Below are 23,847 nucleotides of genomic sequence, written 5' to 3' on the forward strand. Positions count from 1 at the left end.
TTGTCGATTTGTAGTTTTGCGGAATCAATGCTATACATTATCTATTCCTTTTTGATGTAGTCTTGTTGAGACTATTATTCCCTGTTGTGTCCTTCTTTGTGAGCTCGTTCGTCCGTCTCTTTGTGTTCTGAAGTTGCTAAGTTGATTTACTTGTCGTATTCTCGTGTTATTTTCGTTGTTGTTGTTGTATTCAATGTCGTTGAGCCGAGGGCTATGTGTGGTTGTGATATTGAAACTGTTTTAGGAAATGTTGTGGCATGTGGGCACATATTGTGAAAGTCATTTATTTGAGTTGTTATGTTTTGGCACACGTGTTGTTATTGAGAGAATTGTTATGTTGTTGCACGAGGTTTCTGCCGTGCGGTTGTTATTGTGTTTGCACAAGATTTCTGTCGTGCGGTTGTTATTGTGTTTTCATGACGTTTCTGCCGTGCGGTTGTTATTATGTTGTATGAGGTTTCTGTCGTGCTGTTGTTATTATTGATACGCATGCGGTGGTATAAGGTCTGGGTGTTGAAATGCATGTGGTGAGATATGGTGGGCTTGAAACGCGTGGCTAGTAGGGGAACTACTATAAGCCATGAGGTGTGATAAGGTGGGTTAAAACGTGGAATGCTATTTCCGAAAAAATAATTTTTAAAACTAAATATAAAGGCTCCCGCGGCAATATAAAGAAAGTTGTGATTCATTTTATGATTTGAGACTACGAGGCGGTACCTTGGTAGGGCTCTTGTTGTCATTTTCCTTTTCTGTGCACTTGTCTTTAATTGTTATTTTTCTTGGCATACTATTGATTGTTACCCTCCGTGTTGCACTATTTGCTCAGTTCTATGTAGCTAATCTTTTTGTGCTAGTCTTGCTCCAAACTTCATTGCTGCTTTTATTATACTATATATTTCATGGTGATCGTTTCTTATGTGTCATTTATTGTCTCTACTCTTATTTATTGACTTGAATTGTGGTAGAACACTTGCACAAGTATACACATAGTTAAATCATCCAAATCAGTTGTAAAAGATGAATCCCGACGTCATTGACCATTATACGTACTCTTGTCTACTTGCCTTCTGTGTGAGGGATGTTCTATTGACACGTGAGTCATCCATGTGTTTATGAGTTGTAATATGGGCACACAATGCCAAGTGATTAGGGTTTACGAATTGGGACCTGTGATTGTGATTTTGAGGTTTGGCACCTCGTGGAAATCCTAGTGTAAAACTGGTGTGAAAGCGGTTATTCCTACTAGTTGTCACTTGTCTTCTTTTCTTCGGTTTCACCAAATTTGGATTGTGCTCAACTTACTCTACAGTGTTATTACCTGTTGTGTCTCATTGTTATTTGTTGCTTTTAGTCCCTTTTACAGATGTTGTATTATTATTGTCATCATACCTAGCCTTATACTGATATTGTTCCCCACTAGTTTTACATGTATACTTGTTCAGATTATTTAGTCCAGTAGGTGTATTGACTGTCCCTCGTCACTACTCCATTGAGGTTAGTCTTAATACTTACTAGGTATCGCTGTGATGTACTCATACTACGCTTTTGTATATTTTTGTGCAGATCTCAGGTGCCTTGGCTATTATTGATTATTAGCTAGTTGGTCGAGTGTAGTTGTGGAGACTCAAGGTAAACCTGCCATCGCGTTCGCAGGCCTCGGGTCACCTTCTGATATTGTACTTGTACCATTTAATTTCCATTCCGAACAGTGTATTTAGGGATTCTTCTACTAAAATCAGTACAGCTTATGACTTGTACTACCGGTTTTGGGATTTTAAGTTGTGTATAAATATTTATATTTCATATTCATCAGTTGATGGTTGAATTCCTCGATTTATTTCGTAAGTGTTAGGCTTACCTAGTCTTAGACAAGGTATCGTCACGACATCTTACGGAGTGAAATTGGAGTTGTGACATCGATAGAGAAACTTCATTTTTCAGCAAATATTTTGAGGGAAATATAAGAGAAAAATGCCAAAACATTGACCAAAAAAAAAGATAAATACTAATGTTGGCCTAAGAGAGGTGCCACCTCATCTCCTCTTAGACCAGCTTTATATATATATATATATATATATATATATATATAGATAGATAGATAGATAGAGAGAGAGAGAGAGAGATTATAAAACTATAATTATCTCATTCTGATTTTGTGTCTTATTTTTTCATATATATATTTCTTTTTTATACATATCTTTGTAATTTGTTTCTGCATGTATGCCTTACATATAAATAAAAATTTATGACTTTTATCACGAGTAAATTTACTAGATTATGTCTTTGTAATTTGTTGATTATGTCTATAACTCTCAAATATTATTTAATGTGTTAATTTATGGCACCATTTTGAATTCTCTCATATATGCCTAAATAAATTCAGTAGCTAGATCAAGAAACTTAAATCAAAATTTGGTGAGAAAACTAATGTTAATAGAGTTTCTTTTAGCGGAAGCTCGGTTTGATGCTATGTCCAAAGAAGGTATGTGGCGCTAGAGCGGATATTGATGAATGCACTACATATATTCAAAGTTCTCAATTTAGGTAAATCTTATGAATATTACTCTTATTTTAAAATAAAATAAAAAAATCTTTCTGAAATTTTGTGCATCATGCAAGAAGTTTCATTGAAATGCCAAGATAACAAGATTAAGATGAGCTATATCAATTTTGATTGCAGTATATTGACCAAACTTTCGACACTCATCTTCAGATTTCGTTGCTTATTATTTTTATCTGTGTTTGGATGGTAGAAATTGGAGTTTTGAGCCCCAAAGTAGAGAAATGGTAAATCCTAAATTTGAGGGACAATTCGTGGATGAAATTGGATGATTTTTTGGATATATACTATATAAGTTATGTGTAATATTTATTTTCAATAATTTTCGGAATCCAGACGCGTGGGCCCGGGATTGACTTTGTTGATTTTTCGAGCGGAGTTGGGAATTATTACAAATTATTAAATTACGAGTATTGGAGTATATTTTGATTGATTTACATATTTTTTGATTAGTTTCGGATCGTTTGGCATCGGTTTGAGGAGTTAGAGAGGCGTTGAAGCCGGTTATCGGATTTTGGAGCAAGGTAAGTTTCCTGTCTAACCATGTGAGGGAAAAATTATCCCGTAGGTATTAAATTGTTATGTGCTACTAGTTGTGGGTTCTACGTACGCACGAGGTGACGAGAGTCCGTACGTAACTAAAAGCATGTTTATGTCCTAGTAGACTTAGAACTTTATCATGTAATATTTGAATTATTTGAACTCAATTTGCTAGTTTAATAACTTGAATTTATAATTGAATTGATTCGGGTATATATTAGGCCGAACTTATCACCTTGAGTTTCTTAGCGAGATATTTGATAGACGGTAAAAAGATCATGGTTACCTTATGCTCCCGTGCCTATGCTGCAAACACGTGGCTCGTGATTCGATAAGTTTCTTCCTTTCTTGTGGATCAGGCCAAACGCCTCGACAGTATATTGAGATGCATCTCTGGTTCACGCCGGTCGACTCTCGGCAGTATACACACCACTCTGGATCGGATCGTACGACCTCGGCATAATCGTGTGTTATACCGTTAGCACTCTGAATATTCCCGAGATCCCCCTTCTATTGAGATCTGGCATTTTATATGATATTCCTTATCCGTTTGAGATTGCACTTGATATTTCAGATTTGTTGAGATGGCACATGAGGGTTGAGAGATTTATATCCTTAAAATTGTTTTTTGGAGGATTGTGTTAGTTACAATTTTTATTTCACTACTACTATTGTGCTTCATATCTGTTATGAGATATCATATTAATTTTTCGGACCATTAGTAAGTGTCGATGTCGACCCCTCGTCACTACTTCTCCGGGGTTAGGCTAGATATTTATTGGGTACACGTTGATTTTTACGTACTCATGCTACACTTTTGCACTAAATGTGCAGGATTTGACACGTTCATTTGGTGGCCATCTTGGCGCGTATGCGCAACTACTGAGGGGACTTTATGGTAAGCTGCTTTCTATACTGCGCACCACAGCCCACATATTCTCTATCTTATTTATATACATTATCCTATCTATTTTATATTCCAGACAGATGTTGTATTATTATTGTACTCTTTAGTAGATGCTCATGCACTTGTGACACCGAGTTTTGGGATGTTCTAGAATTTGTTTGTAGTTTTGCTTAGTATTTACGCACTTTTATTATCTATTATATTTAAATTGTAAGTTTTCATGATTTTAATGAATTAATTTCTTTATCTAATAAAATTCACAATTTCAAAAATGATAAAATGAATAATTAAGTTGGTAGTTCACCATTGGCTTGTCTAACATCGATGTTGGGCTCCATCACGACCTATAGTAGGAATTGGGTCGTGACATAGAACTACGAATCGTACAACAAAACGAATGAAATTTTCAATGAAACTTAAAAACATGCATGTAACGACCCGGTCGATCGTTTTGAGTCTATTAGCGCCGACCCCCCTATTTATTGCCTTCTTTGTGTTATACTATGGTTACGTGACTTGTCGGGAGGTTTGGTTTTTGGTTTCGGAGTGAAATGGGACACATAGTCCCTAAATTGGAAGTTTAAGTCGTATGAGTGGACCGTAGTTTAACTTGTGTGAAGACGACTCTGGAATAGAGTTTTAATGTTTCGAATAGTTACGTATGGTAATTTGAGTCTTAGGAGCGTGTCCGGATGTTGATTTGGAGGTTCGTAGGTCATTTCGGCATTAATTGGCGAAAGTTGGAAGATTTTTGAAAGGTTTAACCGGGAGTGGACTTTTTTATATCGGGGTCGGATACTGATTCCGAAAGTTGGAATAGGTCCATAATGTCAATTATGACTTGTGTGTGAAATTCGGGGTTAATCAGAGTTGTTTTGGTATGAATCGGTGTTGGTTTCGAAATTCGGAAGTTCATAAGTTTATTAGGCTTGAATTGAGGTCCGATTCGTATTTTTAATGTTGTTTCATGTGATTTGTGAATTCGAGTCAGTACGTTATGGTTTTGGAACTTGTTGGTATATTCGGACGGAGTCCCGGAGGCTCCGTATGTGAATCGGATGAAAATCGGATCATTTTGGACCTAAGGAATTTGCTGATGTTGGGCTGGTTCTGGGGTTTTCACACATGCGGAGGGACTGGCCGCAAGTGCGGGCTCGCAAATGCGAGCCATTGGTCACAGGAGCGGATTTGGTCTAGCCTAGCTGGGCTCGTAAGTATGGACAAGTTTCCGCAGAAGTGACATCGCTTCTGTAGTGGGGAGATGCGCAGAAGCACCAATGGTCGCATGTGCGACATTTCATTCGCCGAAGCGCAAGCGCAGGTGCGCTTAGAGTGTCCACAGAAGCAAGATTTATGGGCCTAAGTAAAGGCCGCACCTGCAATGATTTTTTCGCAGGTGCGGAGCCGCAGGTGCGATATAACTGGGCAGAAAATGGGAAAATCGAGGGTGTGATTTTATTTTTATTTTGGGACTTTGAGAGCTCGGATTGAGGCAAGATATTGAGGGATGTTTCAGAGGAAGAATTTAGGTAAGGATTATTGACTCGTTTTTTATTAATTACCATGAATCTACTATTAATTACACCTTTTAATTATGGTTTTGGAGTTTAAAATTGGGAAAAACGTTCAGAAGTTATTAGACCAAGTTTTTGGGTTTTGAAAGGATAAATGAGGTCGAATTTGGATTATTCTTGAATGGTTGGACTCGATATCGAATGGGTATTTGGATTTTATGATTTTGGTTGGGTTCCGAGACATGGGCTAGAGTCGAATTTTTGGGGAGATTTTTTAATTCTTAACTAAGATCATTATTTCATTATTTAAATTAGTTTTCTATAGTTATATTTATAGTATGAAATTATTTTGGCTAGATTCGAGCCGTTCGAAGTTGGAAAATCGAGGAAAAAGCCTTCTAATTGATTGATTGAGAGTGGTTTGAGGTAAGTGACTTATCTAACCTTGTGTGGGGAAAATTCCCCTTAGAATTTGGTATTTTGGTGATGAATTGTGATATGTGAAGGCCGTGTACGCAAGGTGACGAGTGCGTACACGGGCTAAATGTTGAAAATTCTGGTTTTTGTAACGTAGTTTTCTTTTCATGCCTTAATTGAGTTAATTTAGCACGTTATAGTCATCATGTTTGGCCTAATTTCACATGTCTACTCTTCCTATCTCCTATTTGCAACTTGTATCACATGTTTAGTTGAATTACTTGCTTTTCTTGATTTCCGTATTCATTACTTAACTGTGGAAATTCTTTACTTGAAATTGATATTCTTGGAATATCATTTATCCAGTTGTTGTGTTTTGGCTTCGTGTTATTGTTGAAGTAATTGTTTGGTTGTTTGCAAGAGGTTTCTGCCATGCGGTTGTTATTGTTTGCAAGAGGTTTCTGTCGTGCAGTTGTTATTGTTGTACGAGGTTTCTGTCATGCCGTTGTGATTATTGATACGCATGCGGTGGTATAAGGTCTGGGTGTTGAAATTCATGCAGTGAGATAAGGTGGGCTTGATACACGAGGCTAGTAAGAGAACTACTACAAGTCATGCGGTGTGATAAGGTGGGATAAAATGCGGGATGCTATTTCGTAAAAATGATATAAAAAACCAAATATAAAGGCTACAGTGGTGGTATACGGAAAAACTGTGAGATATTTTACTTTTGGAACTACGAGGCGGTACCCTGGGAGTGCCCCTGTTGATTTCCTCTATTTGTTGTTGTTGTCCTTAACTTGTAAGATTCTTACTTCCTTTCGTGTTGTATTTGTCTTTTTCTTGATTTCTTGTCGTTACCTTCCGTAAATTCTTATTGTTTTACTTCTTTGTCATTTTATTATATCATTATATCTTCTGCCTTGTTTCTTATCACTACTCTACCGAGGTTAAGCTTGACACTTATACGGTACCGTTGTGGTGTACTCATACTACACTTTTGCACATATTTTGTGTAGATCCAGGTACATCTTATCAGCCTCGGTGTTAAGAGCGTTGTGTGGCTTGCTTATTGGAGACTTCAAGGTACACCTGCCCGCAGGCCTCAGAATCCCCTTCTTTCCCGTTCTTTTTCTTATTTCTTTACATTTGATAGACATTGATGTATATGATTGTTCGGTACTGTATCTAGATCTTGTAACTTATATCTCACCGGGTGTTGGGAAAATTGTACGTTTAAAGCTTATAGTCTATTGATGAAATTGTCGAAGTTTTGAAATTTTATGATTTTATTTGATATTTTTGCATATTATTAGACTTACCTAGTCTTATAGACTAGGTGCCGCCACGACATCCTACGGAGAAGATTTGGGGTCGTGACAAGTTGGTATCAGAGCTCTAGGTTCATAGGTGTTATGAGTCACAAGCAGGTTTAGTAGAGTCTCGCGGATCGGTACGGAGACGTCTGTACTTATTTTCGGGAGGCTATGGAACTATTAGGAAATGCTTCACTTCTTTGATTCCTTGTCGTGCGAAATTATTGACTTTGGGATTCTAAACTTCTGTTTTTCTATTCTCTCACAGATGGTGAGGACACGTACAACCAGATCAGATGACCAAACACCCGCGCCCCCTGCTAGAGATGCGAGAGACCGGGTCCGGTGTAGAGGCCGAGGACGTCCACGTGGTGCAGTTATAGCACCCACACGAGCTACTACAGAGGAGCCACTAGTAGCTCCAGTTGGAGGGCAGGCACCTGAGACGCCTGTTACTGCACTAGCTCTCCATGAGACTCTCGCCTAGTTTTTGAGCATGTTCGGCACTTTAGCTCAGGCAGGGTTAATCCCACTTGCTTTTGCTACATCTCAGGCCGGGGGAGGAGCACAGAATCCTGCCGCCCGTACCCCAGAGCAGCGGGTCCAGGTTGACCAGGTCCTAGAAGTCATACCAGTGCAATCGGTAGCCCCAGTTTAGTCCGAGGTAAGGGCAGCAGTCTCTGAGGAGGAGCAGCTTAGGCTCGAGAGGTACAAGAAGTACCACCCTCCTACCTTCAGTGGCTTGGTGTCGGAGGATGCTCAGGGTTACTTTGAGGACTGCCACTGAATCCTCTATACTATGGGTATTATGGAGTCTAGTGGGGTTGCTTTCACTATGTTCCATCTTAGGGTAGAGGCTTATCAGTGGTGGCGAGCATATGAGTTGGGTAGTTCGGCCGAGGCAGCTTCACTCACTTGGACTTAGTTCTCAGATATGTTCTTGAGGGAGTATGTCCCCCAGAGTCTCAGAGATGCATGGCGCACAAAGTTTGAGCAGTTGCGCCAGGGTTCTATGATCGTGTCGGAGTATGCAGTCCAGTTCAGTGATTTGGCTAGGCATGCGCCAACCTTGGTTGCTACTGTTAGAGAGCGGGTCCATTGATTTATTGAGAGGCTCAACCCCAGTATCAGATTTAGCATAGGCTGAGAATTGGAGATAGACATCGCATACTAGTAGGTAGTAGGGATTGCTAGGAGATTGGAGGGTATGCTGACTCGGGAGAGAGAGGAGAGGGAGACCAAGAGGTCTCGAGATTCAATCACATACAATGGTACTCGTGCCCCAGCTACAGCTCGTCATGGTAGGGGCTATGTGAGTCTCCTTGTTCATTCAACACTTCCAGCTGCCAGGGGTATTCTGACCACTCATAGGCCTCAAGCTCCCTATTATGCACCGCCATTATCTAGTGCACCTCCTGCACGGGGTGCTTTCAGTGGTCAGTCCTGCCGATCACGCCCGAACCAGCCACAACAAACATGTTCTCCGAGAGCTTGTTTTGAGTGTGGTGACACTCATCATATGGTGAGGGATTTCCCCAAACTCAGGAGGGGTGCACCTCCACAGACTACTCAGGCTTCGCGTATTCCACCGGGTCCTCAGGGTTCTCAGTCCATGGTCGTCACCCCACCTGCACAACGAGCTATAGGTGGAGATCGGGCAGGAAGAGGTCGCCCTCGAGAGGGAGGCCAGGCCATATATTATGCTCTTCCTGCTAGGATAGAGGAAGTTACATCCGACTCTGTCATCACAAGTATTGTTCCGGTATGTCACAGAGATGCATCAGTCTTATTTGATCCAGGCTCTACTTATTCATATGTGTCATCTTATTTTGCTCCGCATTTGGGCGTATCCAGTAGTTCTTTGAGTTCTCCTGTCTATGTTTCTACACTTGTGGGAGATTCTATTGTTGTTGACCGTGTGTATCGGTCGTGTTTAGTTGTTCTCGGTGGTTTTGAGACCAGAGCTAATTTATTATTGCTCACTATGGTAGACTTTGATATTATTTTGGGTATGGACTGGTTGTCACTGTATCATGATATTCTCGATTGTCATGCCAAGACCATGACGTTGGCTATACCAGGATTACCACAAAAAGAGTGGAGAGGTGCTTTAGATTATGTTCCTAGCAGAGTTATCTCATTTCTAAAGGCTCAGAATATGGTTGAGAAGGGGTGTAATGATTATTTAGCTTTCGCGAGGGATGTTAGTGTTGATACTCCTACCATGCAGTCAGTTCCGATAGCGAGGGATTATCCAGATGTATTTCCGGATCTTCCGGGCATGCTGTCCGACAGAGATATCAACTTTGGTATTGATTTATTACTGGGCACTCAGCCCATTTCTATTCCACCCTATCGTATGGCCCCAGCAGAGTTGAAAGAGTTAAAGGAACAATTGCAGGAGCTTCTTGATAAGGGCTTTATTTGGCCCAGTGTGTCGCCTTGGGGGTGCTCCAGTCTTATTTGTAAAGAAGAAGGATGTAACTATGCAAATGTGTATTGATTATCTCCAGTTGAACAAGGTTAGAGTGAAAACAAGTATTTGTTGCCACGCATTGATGACCTATTTCATCAGCTATAGTGTGCCCGAGTGTTCTCTAAGATCGACTTGCGTTTAGGCTATCATCAATTGAAGATTCGGGAGCCAGATATCCCGAAGCCTGCCTTCAGGACTCGGTATGGACATTACGAGTTCCTTGTGATGTCTTTTGAGCTGACCAATGCCCCAGTCGCATTCATGCACTTGATGAACAATGTATTCCAGCCCTATATTGACTCATTCATTATTGTGTTTATTGACGATATTCTGGTGTACTCCCGGAGCCGGGAGGATCGTGAACAACACCTGAGGACTGCGCTTCAGACATTGAGAGAAAAGAAGTTATATGCAAAATTTTTGAAGTGTGAATTCTGGCGAGATTCAGTGGCATTTATGGGTTATGTGGTGTCGAGTAGGGGGATCAAGGTAGATCTAAAGAATATTGAAGCAGTGTAGAGTTGGTCCAGACCATCCTCAGATACGGAGATCAGGAGTTTTCTTGGTTTGGCGAGGTATTACCGTCATTTTGTAGAGGGTTTCTCGTCTATTGCAGCACTTATGACTAGGCTGACCCAGAAGGGTGCTCCGTTCAGGTGGACCGAGGAGTGTGAGGAGAGATTTCAAAAGCTCAAGATTGCTTTAACTACAGCCCCAGTGTTGGTATTGCCTATAGGTTCGAGGTCTTATACTGTGTATTATGATGCGCCACGCATTGGTCTCGGTGCGGTGTTGATGCAGGACTCCCTACGACAGAACTACTCTGATACTACTTTTGTCACGACACAAACCAATGGGTCGCGACGGGCACCCGGTGCCTTACTCAACCGAGTACCAATGTAACGTATCTTCGTATCATACTTTCATAGGTAAATGAACCAAAAAGGCTGTCATGAGATAACTAGAATCAAACATGTGGGAATACTCGACATGGGATGACCCAACATGATATACCGACTTATACATATATTATACGGGTCTATAAGGCCGACATGATCATTTGTATACTCAAAACATAGGCCGACAAGGCCATACAAGTATCCATATGCCTGACATATGTTTACAAGCATCTAAGATTACATAAATATCATAAAGGCCGGGACAGGGCCCCGCCATACCAATCAATACATGTCCAAATCATACTGACCAAATAGGCAACTTTTGAGCAAATGGAGTACACCAACACCTTCCGCTAAGCTGATAGAATACTTGGAGGACTCTCAACTTGTCTATCGGAACCTGCGGGCATGAAACACAGCATCCCCAGGCAAAAGGGATGTCAGTACAAATAAAGTACTGATTATGTAAGGCGTGAAAGCAGTATATAGTAAACATGAAAGAAATATGGAGGAAAAGACTCAAACTGTAAGTCCGAATAGCTCTATGAATCATGAAACATTTATAATGTCATGCATATGTGTATATATGTCATATCATGCATAGGTATATACGTACATAACATCATCTAGCCTCTGAGGGCATCCCATCATATCATCTCGGCCACTGTGGGCAAAATCATTAACGTATACCTGCTGATCAGGTGGTGGTGCGTATATAACACCATAACCTTTCCCCATATCCCATATACATATAATATACACGTATATAATGTTATCTGGTCATGGGTCAATATACATGTATAAGTGAATGCAATGCATAAGAAGTAAGTTAATAAGATTTCTCGGTATGCCATAAGATCAATATGCCTTCAGATAAATTTTATCAACTACGTATTTTTCTGAGACCCATGAACAGAAGATATAATAATAAGACATACGGGGAATCAAGAACATAGGCACCCCTAGTGCTTCTATGAATAGAGGTATTTATGAAAGTTGTGTGTTTGCTTGTTTCGTTTGTATCGTATGGATCATGCCAAATGCAAAGAAGAGATAACTTTAACATACCTTAATTGCTCATAAGAGCTCGTAGAAGGTCGTAGATAAAGAATCAAACTTGGATCGCCTTCAAAAGCATTATCCCCAAAGTGAGAACCATGGTTACTACCAACATTTTCTTATTCTAAAATAATTTATCCTCATGGTGTTAGGCATGAAATTCCCAAAGGAAAGAATGAATCATTAACTAAAAGAGTTTCTCAATGTTGTTTCATTCTCCTCATAAAAACCGAAGTGTAATGTTATAAGTAACTTTCATCTAAAGAAAGCAAATGAACAATTAATGCTTGGCTTCCACCTGGCCATGTATTGGCGGTGGGAGTCTTAAATTTGTGACAAATATTGCCTACTGACACAAAACATATCCATCACATACTTATCTCTATTCTTTAATACTTAATGCATATAAAAATATATTTACTTCATTATCCAATTTATAAAGTCCTAGTTATTAATAGTAAATTATAAATATTTTATGAAGACATTTACTAATATTTCATAACGATGAAGTTATTGATAAAAATATATAGATTCTAGTTTTTCCACTTTAACAGCAAGAGTTCAAATTTTTGTACTATAAATTCTCAAAATGGATAAAGATAACTGTTATTATGAGAAAATAATTTCTATCTTTATAACAAAGAAAATCCCATTTAAAACTTTCTCAGATCAAATGTATAATTTAGAGCATATCCGAAAATAGTAATAATAGTAACTATCCAAGATTATACTTGATATATATCAATTGTAATGGCTAAAGTGCCTTGGACGGTGGAAGAGGCAATGTTTGTCTTTACTTGCCAATAGATCTTTTACAAAGAATACATATATCCACATAAGCACCTCAATAATTCTATACTAATTATAGGACCTATATTATGCTAATCATGTGTATTATCCATTTTTACATGCTAGCCTATGTTATTTTAACATCATGACCAATCCTCATTTTACTACGGGGCATAATATCAACGTAATACTGCGGGGTGTAACAAGGGCGATTGCCTCCGCGTCTAGATAACTGAATGTGCATGAGAAGAACCATCATGTCCACGACCTCGAGTTAGCAGCTACTACTCATTCCTTAAAGGTCTGGCGACACTATTTGTATTATGTCCCTTGTGAGGTCTATATCGATCACCGGAGTCTACAACATCTATTCAAACAGAAGGATCTTAACTTGCGGTAGTGGAGGTGTTTAGAATTGCTCAAGGACTATGATATCACCATTCTATATCATCCCGGGAAGGCCAATGTGGTGGCCGATGCCTTAAGTCGCAAGGCAGAGAGTTTGGGCAGCTTAGCATATTTACCGGTAACAGAGAGGACACTAGCCTTAAATGTTCAGGCCTTGGCCAACCAGTTTGTTAGATTGGATGTTTCCGAGTAGAACTGAGTTTGGGCTTTTGTGGTTTCTTGGTCTTCTCTTTATGATAGTATCAGATAGCCTCAATATGACGACCCCTATTTGCTTGTCTTCAAGGACACGGTTCAGCACGGCAATGCCAAGGAGGTCACTATTGGAGATGGTAATGTATTATGGATACAAGGCAGGCTATGTGTGCCCAATGTAGATGGCTTGTGTGAGTTGATTCTCCAGGAGGCGCACAGTTCATGGTACTCCATTCATCCTGGTATCGCGGATATATATCAGGACCTAAGGCAGCATTATTGGTGGAGGAGAATGAAGAAGGACATAGTGGAGTATGTATCTCGGTGCCTAAATTATCAGCAGGTGAAGTACGAGCATCAACGTCCATGTGGATTGCTTTAGAAGTTAGAGATCCCAGAGTGGAAATGGGAGCGGATCACTATGGATTTTGTTGTTGGACTCCCACAGACTTAGAGAATGTTCGATGCAGTTTGAGTGATTGTGGATAGGTTAACCAAGTTGGCTCATTTCATTCTAGTGGTGACTACTTACTCTTCTGAGCAATTGACTCAGATTTACATTCGCTAGATTGTCAGGCTTCATGGCGTGCCGGCGTCTATCCTCTCTGGCCCAGGTACGCAGTTTACATCGCGGTTCTTAAGAGCCGTACAACATGAGTTAGGTATCCAGGTGGAGTTGAGTACAACATTTCACCCCCAGACAAATGGACAGTCTATTGGATGATATGCTTCGTGCATGTGTGATGGAGTTTGGGGGTCTTGGGATCAGTTCTTGCCAATTGCGGAGTTTTCCTACAACAACAACTACCAGTCGAGCATTTAGATGGCCTCGTATGAGACTTTGTATGGTAGGCGGTGCCAATCTCCGGTGGATTGGTTTGAGCCGAGCGAGGCTAGGCTATTAGGTACAGACTTGGTTTAGGATGCTTTGGAAAAGGTTAAATTAATTTAGGATCGACTTCGTACAGCCCAATCTAGACAGAAGAGTTATGCAGATTAGAAGGTTTGCAACGTTGCATTCATGGTTGAGGAGCGGGTCTTGCTCCGGGTTTCGCCCATGAAGGGTGTTATGAGGTTCGGAAAGAAAGGAAAGCTGAGCCTTGGGTATATCGCACCTTTTGAGATTCTTGAGAGGGTTGGAGAGGTTACCTACAGACTTGGACTACCAACTAATCTAGCTGCAGTTCATCGAGTGTTCTATGTTTCTATGCTCCGGAAGTATCACGATGATCCGTCTCATGTGTTAGAATTCAACTCAGTCCAGTTGGACAAGGATCTATCTTATGTTGAGGAGCTGGTGGCCATTTTGGATAGACAGGTCCGAAAGTTGAGTTCGAATAACATTGCTTCAGTTAAAGTCTAGTGGAGGGGTCAGCCAACCGAGGAGGCGACTTGGGAGACCGAGCATGATATGCGTAGTCGTTATCCTCATCTTTTTACCACTTCAGATTTTTGGAAAGTTTGACCGGGAGGGGACTTTTTGATATCGGGGTTGGATCCCTATTCCGAAAATTGGAATATATCTGTAATGTTAATTATTACTTGTGTGCAAAATTTGGGGTTAATCAGAGTTTTTTTGTTATGAATCGGCGTTGGTTTCAGAATTCAGAAGTTCATAAATTTATTAGGCTTGAATTGGGATGTGATTCGTGTTTTTGATATTGTTTGATGTGATTTGTGGCCTCGAGTCGCCCCCGTATGTGAATCGGATGGAAATCGGATCATTTTGGACTTAGGGAATTTGCTGATGCTAGGATAGTTCTGGTATCTTCACACCTGCGAAGGGATTGGCCGCAGGTGCGGACTCGCAAATGCGAGCCATTGGTCGCAGGAGCGGATTTGGTCTAGCCTAGCTGGGCTCACATGTACGGATAAGTTTTCGCAGAAGCTGCATCGCTTCTGCAGTGGGGAGATACGCAGAAGCGCCAGTGGTCGCAGGTGCGACATTTCATTCACTAAAGCGCAAGCGCAGGTGAGCTTAGGGTATCCGCAGAAGCGAGATTTCTGGGCCTAAGTGAGCGCCGCACCTGCGATGATTTTTCCGCAGGTGTGGAGCCGCAGATGCGGCAGTAAGGTCGCAGGTACGTCATAACTAGGCAGAAAAGGGGAAAATCGAGGGTTTGATTTCATTTTTATTTTGGGACTTTGAGAGCTCGGATTGAGGCGAGACTTTAAGGGATTTTCATAGGAAGCATTTGGGTAAGGATTCTTGACTCATTTTTGATTAATTCCCATGAATCTAGTGTTAATACACCTTTAATTATGGGTTTGGAGTTTAAAATTGGGAAAAAAATGTAGAAGTTCTTAGACCAAACTTTTGGGTTTTGAAAGGCTAAATGAGGTCAGATTTGGATAATTCTTGTATGGTTGGACTCAATATCAAATGGGTGGTCGGAGTTTATGGTTTTGGTCGGGTTCCGAGACGTGAGCCCGTGTCAACTTTTTGGGATGATTTTTTAATTCTTAGCTAAGATCATTATATCATTATTTAAATTAGTTTCCTATAGTTATATTTATAGTATGAAATTATTTTGGCTAGAGTCGAGCCGTTCGGAGTTGGAAAATCGAGGAAAAGGTCTTCTAATTGATTGATTGAGCGTAGTTTGAGGTAAGTAACTTGTCTAACTTTGTGCGGGGGAAATTCCCCTTAGGATTTGGTGTTTTGGTGATAAATTGTGATATGTGAAGGCCGTGTACGCAGGTGACGAGTGCGTACACGGGCTAAATGTTGAACATTCTAGTTTTTGCAACGTAGTTTCCTTTTCATGCCTTGATTGAGTTATTTTAGCACGTTATAGTCATCATGTTTGTCCTAATTTCACATGTCTACTTGTCTTATCTCCTATTTGCAACTTGTATCACATGTTTACGTGATATAAGGAAAGACTGAGATAATTTCACATGTCTACTTGTCTTCCTTTCCTGTTGTATTTGTCTTTTTTTTGATTTCGTGTTGTTACCTTCCGTAAATTTTATTGTTTCACTTCTCTGTTATTTTATTATATCATTATATCTTCTGCCTTGTTTCTTATTATTTTCAGTAGGTTTCTGACCTGACCTCGTCACTACCCTACCGAGGTTAGGCTTGGCACTTACTGGGTACCGTTGTGATGTACTCATACTACACTTCTGCACATGTTTTGTGCAGATCCAGGTGCATCCTATCCGTCTCGGTGTTAGAGCGTTGTGTGGCTTGCTTATTGGAAACTTTAAGGCACACATGCCCACGCTCGCAAGCCTCGGAGTCCCCTTCTCTCCCATTTTTTTTTCTTATTTCTTTACATTTGATAGACAATGATGTATAGGATTATTCGGTACTGTATCTAGCCCGATAGCAACAAAGTCAAACTACGGTTAAACTTGAAATTTCTTTAAATCTTTATACCTCTAGTTTTCAACAAATGGAGATAATTCAACATATGGACTTCCGAATTCGATAATGGGCATATACCCGAGTCCCAAATCACGATACGAACCCACCGAGACCGTCAGAACACTGATCCGGGACCGTACTATAGTGAACTTATACCAAATTTCGGAACTAAAATCCGGACCCGATAGCAACAAAGTCAAACTACGGTTAAACTTGGAATTTCTTTAAATCTTTATACCTCTAGTTTTCAACAAATGGAGATAATTCAACCTATGGACTTCCGAATTCGATAATGGGCATATGCCCAAGTCCCAAATCACGATACGAACCCACCGAGACCGTCAGAACACTGATCCGGGTCTGTTTGCTCAAAACGTTCAAATGAGTTTTAAAGCACGCTTTTACATTTTTATTAATTTTTCACATAAAAACCTTCCGGATTAAGATACGGAATGCAAACGCAAATCGAGAAAGCTAAATTGAGCTATTTGAGGTCTCGAAATACAGAAATGAAGGTTAAAATTAAAGCTGACCTATCGGTCATCACAAGAGAATGTTTGTGTATTGGTATTTGTGGATGTGTTTGTTGTTCTACATTACTCTCCTCGATCGAGTCTTGTCTAATTAGGATAGGTTTCACATTTGTCCTTATAACAATAGTAATCATTTATGAAAAGTTATGTGAATTATTAGTAATTTAGTATTGCATTTAGGAATAACACATATTTTAAATTGATTACCTTCTCAGTTATTTAAGTAATTAAAATTTAGGATTTAGGGTATTTGAAATTTACCTAAAAATTATATGAAATTCATGTCAGATGATTTGATTGTTTCACTACAAGAATATGCATATTACATGGGATTTTTTTGCGGATTATATAGGAAATCCGCATGTAGGGCTGTCAAATTTGACCCAAATCCAAATGACTTGCCCAACCCGTCCAAGGTCGTGTTGGTTATAGACCCGTCCATTTATTGAACTTAACCCGTTTGGACCCAATCCATCTCAATCCATTTAAAGTTGGGATGATTTTTAACCTAAATTGATCCATGAGTAACTTTGCCAAAATATCTAAAAAATATTCTTTTTTTGTTTGATATGTTTTATATGACCATAACTAAAGGAAAAAAGTTTTATTTAGGAATTATACAATTTATAAGAAAATAATATATATTAATTAAAGTTTGGTAATAGTTGGGCGGGTTGGGTTATGACCCAAATTTTAGCCCATCTTGACCCAATTCATCTCAGCCGAGTAACTTTTGGGCGGGTCATTTGATCCGCCTATTTATTCACTCAACTCATTTTGATCCGCCCAATTAGCCAAACCCGCCCATTTGACATCCTATCCGCAAGTAACTTAGTTTCTTCCGGATATTCCTACTAGCAGAAGTCTATTTAAAAAAACCTTCGCAAATAATAATTACATGCTGATTTAAAGCCCCAAGTACAATACCTAGAGATTTTTGAACCGATCTACCATAGGATTATATATGCACACACATTCATAAAGACCGATACACAAAGTTATGTGAATTATTAGTAACTTAGTATTGCTCTTAGGAATAACAAATATTTTTAAGTGATTATCTAGTCGTTTTTTAAGTAATTGAATTTACCTAAATAGTCTTAACTAAACAAAACACGCTAGATGATTTAATTGTTAATTCACTAAAGAAAAATGCATATTACATGGTTTTTATTGCGGATTATATAGAAAATTCGTAGGAACTTAGTTTGTTGCGAATATTTCAGCCAACAAAAATTTGATAGAAAAACTTTCATAGGTAAGTAATTATTATATGCAAATAATTTGCAAGCTTGGATCTCATAACCTCGGGTAAATTACCTAGGGATTATATACAAACACATTCACAAAGACCCAACATGCAAAGTTGTGAATTAGTAGTAACTTAGTATTGCTTTTAGGAATTACAAATATTTTAAAGTGATTATCTAATTCACTTATTTAAGTAATTTAAATTTACTTAAATAATCTGAACTAAGCATGCCAGATGATTTGATTGTTAATTCACTATAGAAAAATGCATATTACATGGTGAATGTTTTTACAGATTATATAGGAAATCCACAGGTAACTAAATGTCTTGCGATATTCCTGCAAACAGAAATCCATTAGAGAAACATTTATAAGTAATTATTACTTGCGAATTTAAAAATTCATAGGTGGCTATATATCCGCATCCAACTATGCAAGTTCCCTGGGATACCTGCCAACAGACTACTAGAAATTAGGCCTATGGCAACGGTTGCAATACCGTTGTCGTAATTCGGGTCTGTTCCATTAGGCCGCATGTCAATAAATCTATCGCAACGGGGTCTTGCCACGGTTAATAGCCTGTTTGGCCAAGTTGGAGAAAACAACTTATTTTGAGAAGTGCTTTTTTCAAAAATGCTTTTGAAAAAAGTACTTTTGCAGAGAAGCAGTTTGTGTTTGGCTAATCACACTAAAAAGCACTTTTGAGCAATAATTTGTGTTTGGCCAAGCTTTTCAGAAAGTGCTTTTAAGTATCAAATTACGAATAAGGACATGAATAAATTTTCTTAATAGTTAATATTCTAAGTAAAATAAATAATCTTAAAAATTTATTATTACAAGCAATAATTAAATTTTTTTATTTTATTTAAGTAAAATATTAAAATAAAATTTAAAAGTACTTAATTCTTTTAATATAAGTTAAATATATTAAAAATCATTCAACAAATATATAAAAGCATTCACCCCTAAAGTCACTATATATTAGAAAGCTATCCTAAAAATAATAAGAAATATTTATACATTAATATACTAAGTGTTAAGTTTAACGGTTATTTTGGTATATACTATATTTTGTTAAGGGTATTTTTGGTAAGAAAAAAAGTCAAAACTGTTTTTGCTTCTGCTTTTGGGAAGAAACTATTTTTTTCTGTTTCTCCGAAACTGCTTTTGCTTCTTCCCAAAAGTACTTTTTCCCCCAAAAAAATTTTGGCCAAACACCTCAAGTTAGGAAAAAAAGTATTTTTGAGAAAAAAAGTATTTTTTCCTCTTGAGAAACTTGGGCAAACATGCTATAAATATCCGTTGAAGTAGCTGTATCTATTGCAATTGTTTCCTTTTTACATTTATTTTGGTCTATAGCAACGGTTTGGAACCGTTGCCATATAATCTTTTGCAATAGCCCTGTGAGGGTGCTGCAAAGGTTTTTTGATGCTACAATAACGATTACATATTGCAACGGCTATTAGGAGCTATTGCAACAGTATTCTTTTATATATTTGATTATAAATAATTGTTTATCTATATGATGTAATAATACATTGATATTATTACAAACCACGAAAGGAAGCTATTTATCAACCAAAATAATCCAAAATTTCCAACAACTATTATCCATATATAAAATAAAAAATAATTACAACATTGTTTCACAATCAAGAGTTAGCATACATTAAAAAAGTTTCAAAAATGACGGATTGCTAGAAAATCTAATGGAACAACAATCAGTTAATACTCTTAAATAAGGTTTCCATTGTTTTTGCTACTCTCGGGTCATTTTTGTCACCTATAAAAGATGATAAATAAATAAATCAGCAAATAACTCACAAAAGAATATATTTTCAATGAATAGACTAATATCGTGACACACCGTAAGGTAGAATGTACATTAAGTGGGCACAACCAGTATTCAAATCTTCTCCATATTATCCTGAGTGCTAAATGAGATCTTCTCCATGGTAACATGCATTATTCTGACCCTTCTTATTTCACCATAGTGGAAATGATAGGCTGCTATAGTTAGCAAGAAGGGTCAGAACAAAGATAAAATCAACAAGAACAAGGGGAAACAAATTGCAATTGAACTTGAAAATGAGCAGTACACTTTGAAGAAATTAATAGACCAAATAAACAAGAGAAAGAAAGAGCAATCTTTCAGAAATGGATTGAAGTTAATCAAGCTCACACTGGTTACCACTGTTCGGTTAATCAACAGACCTAAAACTCCATACATAAGCAAAATGAGGCCACTAGGAAGAACATGTGAAGAATAAACATCAAAAACTAATTCTCAGTAGGCATTCAGAGGCGGATCCAGAATTTAAATTTAATGGGTTCAACTTTTATAATTTTTAGCATTGAACTCATTGTGCGGTTAAAATTATGGGTTCAAATCTAATACTTATTGAGAATTTAATAGATTCTTACATATAAATTCATACTTCATATCGAAAGTTATGAGTTTATTTGAACCCGTATTTGAAATGCTACATCCGCCCCTGTAGGCATTGGCTTTTCATTATTTGTGATCACAAGCCTGAAACTCATGTTTAAGACAGGAACTATAGCGTAAGCGCGACAATATTATCCAGGGACATTAATGGTGACTAACTCTTGCAACAAAGAAGAGAAATGTGACGACTGACAAGCCTACTTGCTACTACTTGGCTGGCATTCTATCGAACAATGGAGGTACATGACATACTCCATTAAGCTCAATTTTAACCCCAACAAAAGAGCAACTCACCTATTGCAACATCTAAATCGATCACATAACAAAGTATAGTTAAAACTCTATTTACCCACATAAATTACACCCTCAAAATCTAAAATTAACCTAGAGATACGTTTCACCCACTTAGATGAGAAATTTTTTAAAAACTAGAATAAAAAAGAAGAAGCAATGAGTTGGACTTACCTTGAAGCTGACCCACAATAAAGAAAATTAAGAAACCTCGACTATTTTGATCCACAATAGCGAAGAAAACTAATGTAGACCAAGCGAATGAAATTGGGCAAAGAAGGTTATGTTACAGTGCTTGAGGGCTAACATTGGATGCCTTTAAAGCAATAAAAAGCTTTGCCGGTGGGGGGTTAGGTCGTCTGGCGGCGATTAATGAAAGTTTTGCCGCAGGGTTTTTTGGGCGGCGATGCAACATATCCGAGGAATTGAAGAAATCTAAGTTTTAGTGAGAGCAATAGCCATAGAAAAACAAAGAAATAAAGAAAGTAATATACTTAATAAAAGGTTGCGGGTCTAGAAAAATCAGAAGCGAAAAAATTTGGGAGAATTGAAAACGTTGCCACAAATAATTTTACCAAAGGGTCGTTGCCATAAAGGTGTCTACTGCGACAGTTAGCATATCCGTTGCAATAAATACTAATGGTTTATCCATTATTGCAACGGTTCAATTGCAAAAGTGTCTAATAGGCGCAAAATTCTTATGCAACGGTTATATGCCTAATTTCTAGTAGTGAAATCCGTTGGAAAAACATTTATAGATAATTATTATATGCGAATTTAAAAGTTCTCAAGTAAATATTGTGTCATTGCATGTTCTATGGAAACTAAAAATTTTAATAACAGCTAAAACTTGAAAGTTACAAGATAAATTCCAAAACACATTTGTATAATTAAATATTAATCAATCCACAAAACAAAATTCTTTTAAAATATATGTAATGAAAGTCTGAAAAAAAATAAAAATCACTACAACTAAGTATTATATGTCTGAATATATGTCTTCAGAGCCTATAAGAGCTGAAGAACCCTAGCACATGTAAGTTAAATTGTACATGTAGCTCCACAAGTAGTGCCTGAACAACTGACATATACCCACTTGCTGTAAATGTACCAGGATTAAACATGTGTATGAAAAAAGACATAATTGAAATCTGAAATAAAGTTTAAGAAAAATGAAACAAGCTAAGCTTATTGCAAGAAACAATAACATGTTCTCCCAGAATACTCACATAATTTAAATTTTATTAGTTTAAATATTAAAAGTTAATTAAATAATTATATAGCTATCTAAATTATACTTGAAACTTATATGTGCTCTACTTTATAAGATATGGATTATAATATACTTCAGTGAGCTGCATCTTTCATTGGCTAACAAATAAATATTTAGTTTGCTTTATCAGTTTTTTAAGATGAAAGTAGTTTGTTTATTAACTAAAAAGTCAGAAAATGTCTACTAGTAATTTGACATAAAAATTATAAGTCATAATACTATTGTCATTTTTCATAAATTAAATTCGGATGAATCATGGAGAAATTCACTAGTTAATGAATTTGGTTAGTCCATTCAAGTCGGTAGAAGAAGTTTACTAAGATAAAAACTTTACTTGCATCTAGTTTTACATCAAATAATATCAATTTATCATAGTTAAATGAGTAAATAAAATACGAAAATATATCAATTAACTATGATTAAGCGAGAAAAGTATACGCAAATACACATCATGCTTCTCAGGAAAACAATCCCCAACTAAAGACGCAATCACTTATCCCCAAGAAAGTTCGCAACTAACAAAATCCCTAGGTAAATACCCTACTTACAACCACCAAAGGTTGGTAGGTGATATGGTAAGCATCCTTCTATTCTTAACTACAATTAATAGGCGGGGTCGTATTTAATTGGTAGGGAATGCTTTGAGAAAGCTAATAATGATAAAATTTTGTGGATTCTATCATAATACTTGCACTCAAGAGTGTCTTTCTTCTTCTTTCCTATATTTTTTCCTCTTTTCTACTCTATACTACTAAAATATTTTCCTATTTTAAGGTGATGTTTACGTTCTTCATGGTTATAGGAATGCAACGTTAGCAAGCTTGCTAGCATAGCTAATCCATTTATTTTAAATCTTCTCTCCCTCCCTCCCCACCCAGCTTTTTATTATGTAATTAGTATAAACCGCAGAGTCAGTTCACGTTGAAATTGCACCTATATATATTAAGATGATTTTGATTTTTACATAGAGGATATACCAAAGATCAATAATTTGTGTTTAAAGAAGATCATTTTGTTTTCTTTGCTCTTTTCCTTTTTCTTATGATGATAATCAAATCGTTCACTCTATTTAAAACTCCCATATTAAGATGATTTTAACCTTTAACCAATTTCATGAAACATTTTTGGAAATTGTCTACACTTGGATGCTTTCTTCTTGAAGAGATGATACTACATAAAGTCATTACCTTCAATAATTTCAAGTTTACACACTGAAAATGAAAAACAATCATCTTAGGGAAAAACGGGAAGATCCTATTGCTTGTTGGATGGAAGAGGAAATTTACAAAATTGACCATATCTTAGAGCAGTATAAATTGAAATCCGATCACACTTGCTCTCATTCACAAAAATTCTCACCTTAGCTTCTTAACATTCAAGAAAGATGTCAAGAAGCCTTCCCAGCTACACTTTACTAGCACTCATTTTGATGACACTTTCTTTGGTTTTAGGTTTTGCGAATGCAGACGTTCAATGCAGTGATGTTATATTAAAGATAATCCCATGCCAAAATTTCTTAATGAGTGGAGAGTCGTCCCCTAGTGTTGCTTGTTGCAGTGGAGCACAAGCTCTTGACAAAGAAGCCGCCGCGTCTCAG

The 23,847-nt window shown here is 37.7% G+C and overlaps 1 protein-coding gene and 1 long non-coding RNA gene across 2 annotated transcripts; one reads left to right on the top strand and one right to left on the bottom strand.

Annotated features, from left to right (window-relative positions):
- The first annotated feature begins 8,461 nt into the window (after positions 1-8,461).
- On the top strand, positions 8,462-13,462 carry LOC138894534 (uncharacterized). Its single transcript, XM_070179236.1, has 3 exons — positions 8,462-9,170; positions 9,246-9,514; positions 13,172-13,462. Exons 1-3 carry the CDS (start codon positions 8,462-8,464, stop codon positions 13,460-13,462), a joined length of 1,269 nt encoding a protein of 422 aa, XP_070035337.1.
- Positions 13,463-19,838: 6,376 nt separating this feature from the next.
- On the bottom strand, positions 19,839-20,420 carry LOC108948307 (uncharacterized). Its single transcript, XR_004511761.2, has 2 exons — positions 20,122-20,420; positions 19,839-20,020 (listed from the first exon to the last, which is right to left on the bottom strand). It is a non-coding gene; the product is annotated as an uncharacterized lncRNA (long non-coding RNA).
- Between the last annotated feature and the right edge of the window lie 3,427 nt (positions 20,421-23,847).

The sequence above is a fragment of the Nicotiana tomentosiformis genome, chromosome 6, assembly GCF_000390325.3.
Source record: "Nicotiana tomentosiformis chromosome 6, ASM39032v3, whole genome shotgun sequence".
NCBI classification, from domain to species: domain Eukaryota; kingdom Viridiplantae; phylum Streptophyta; class Magnoliopsida; order Solanales; family Solanaceae; genus Nicotiana; species Nicotiana tomentosiformis.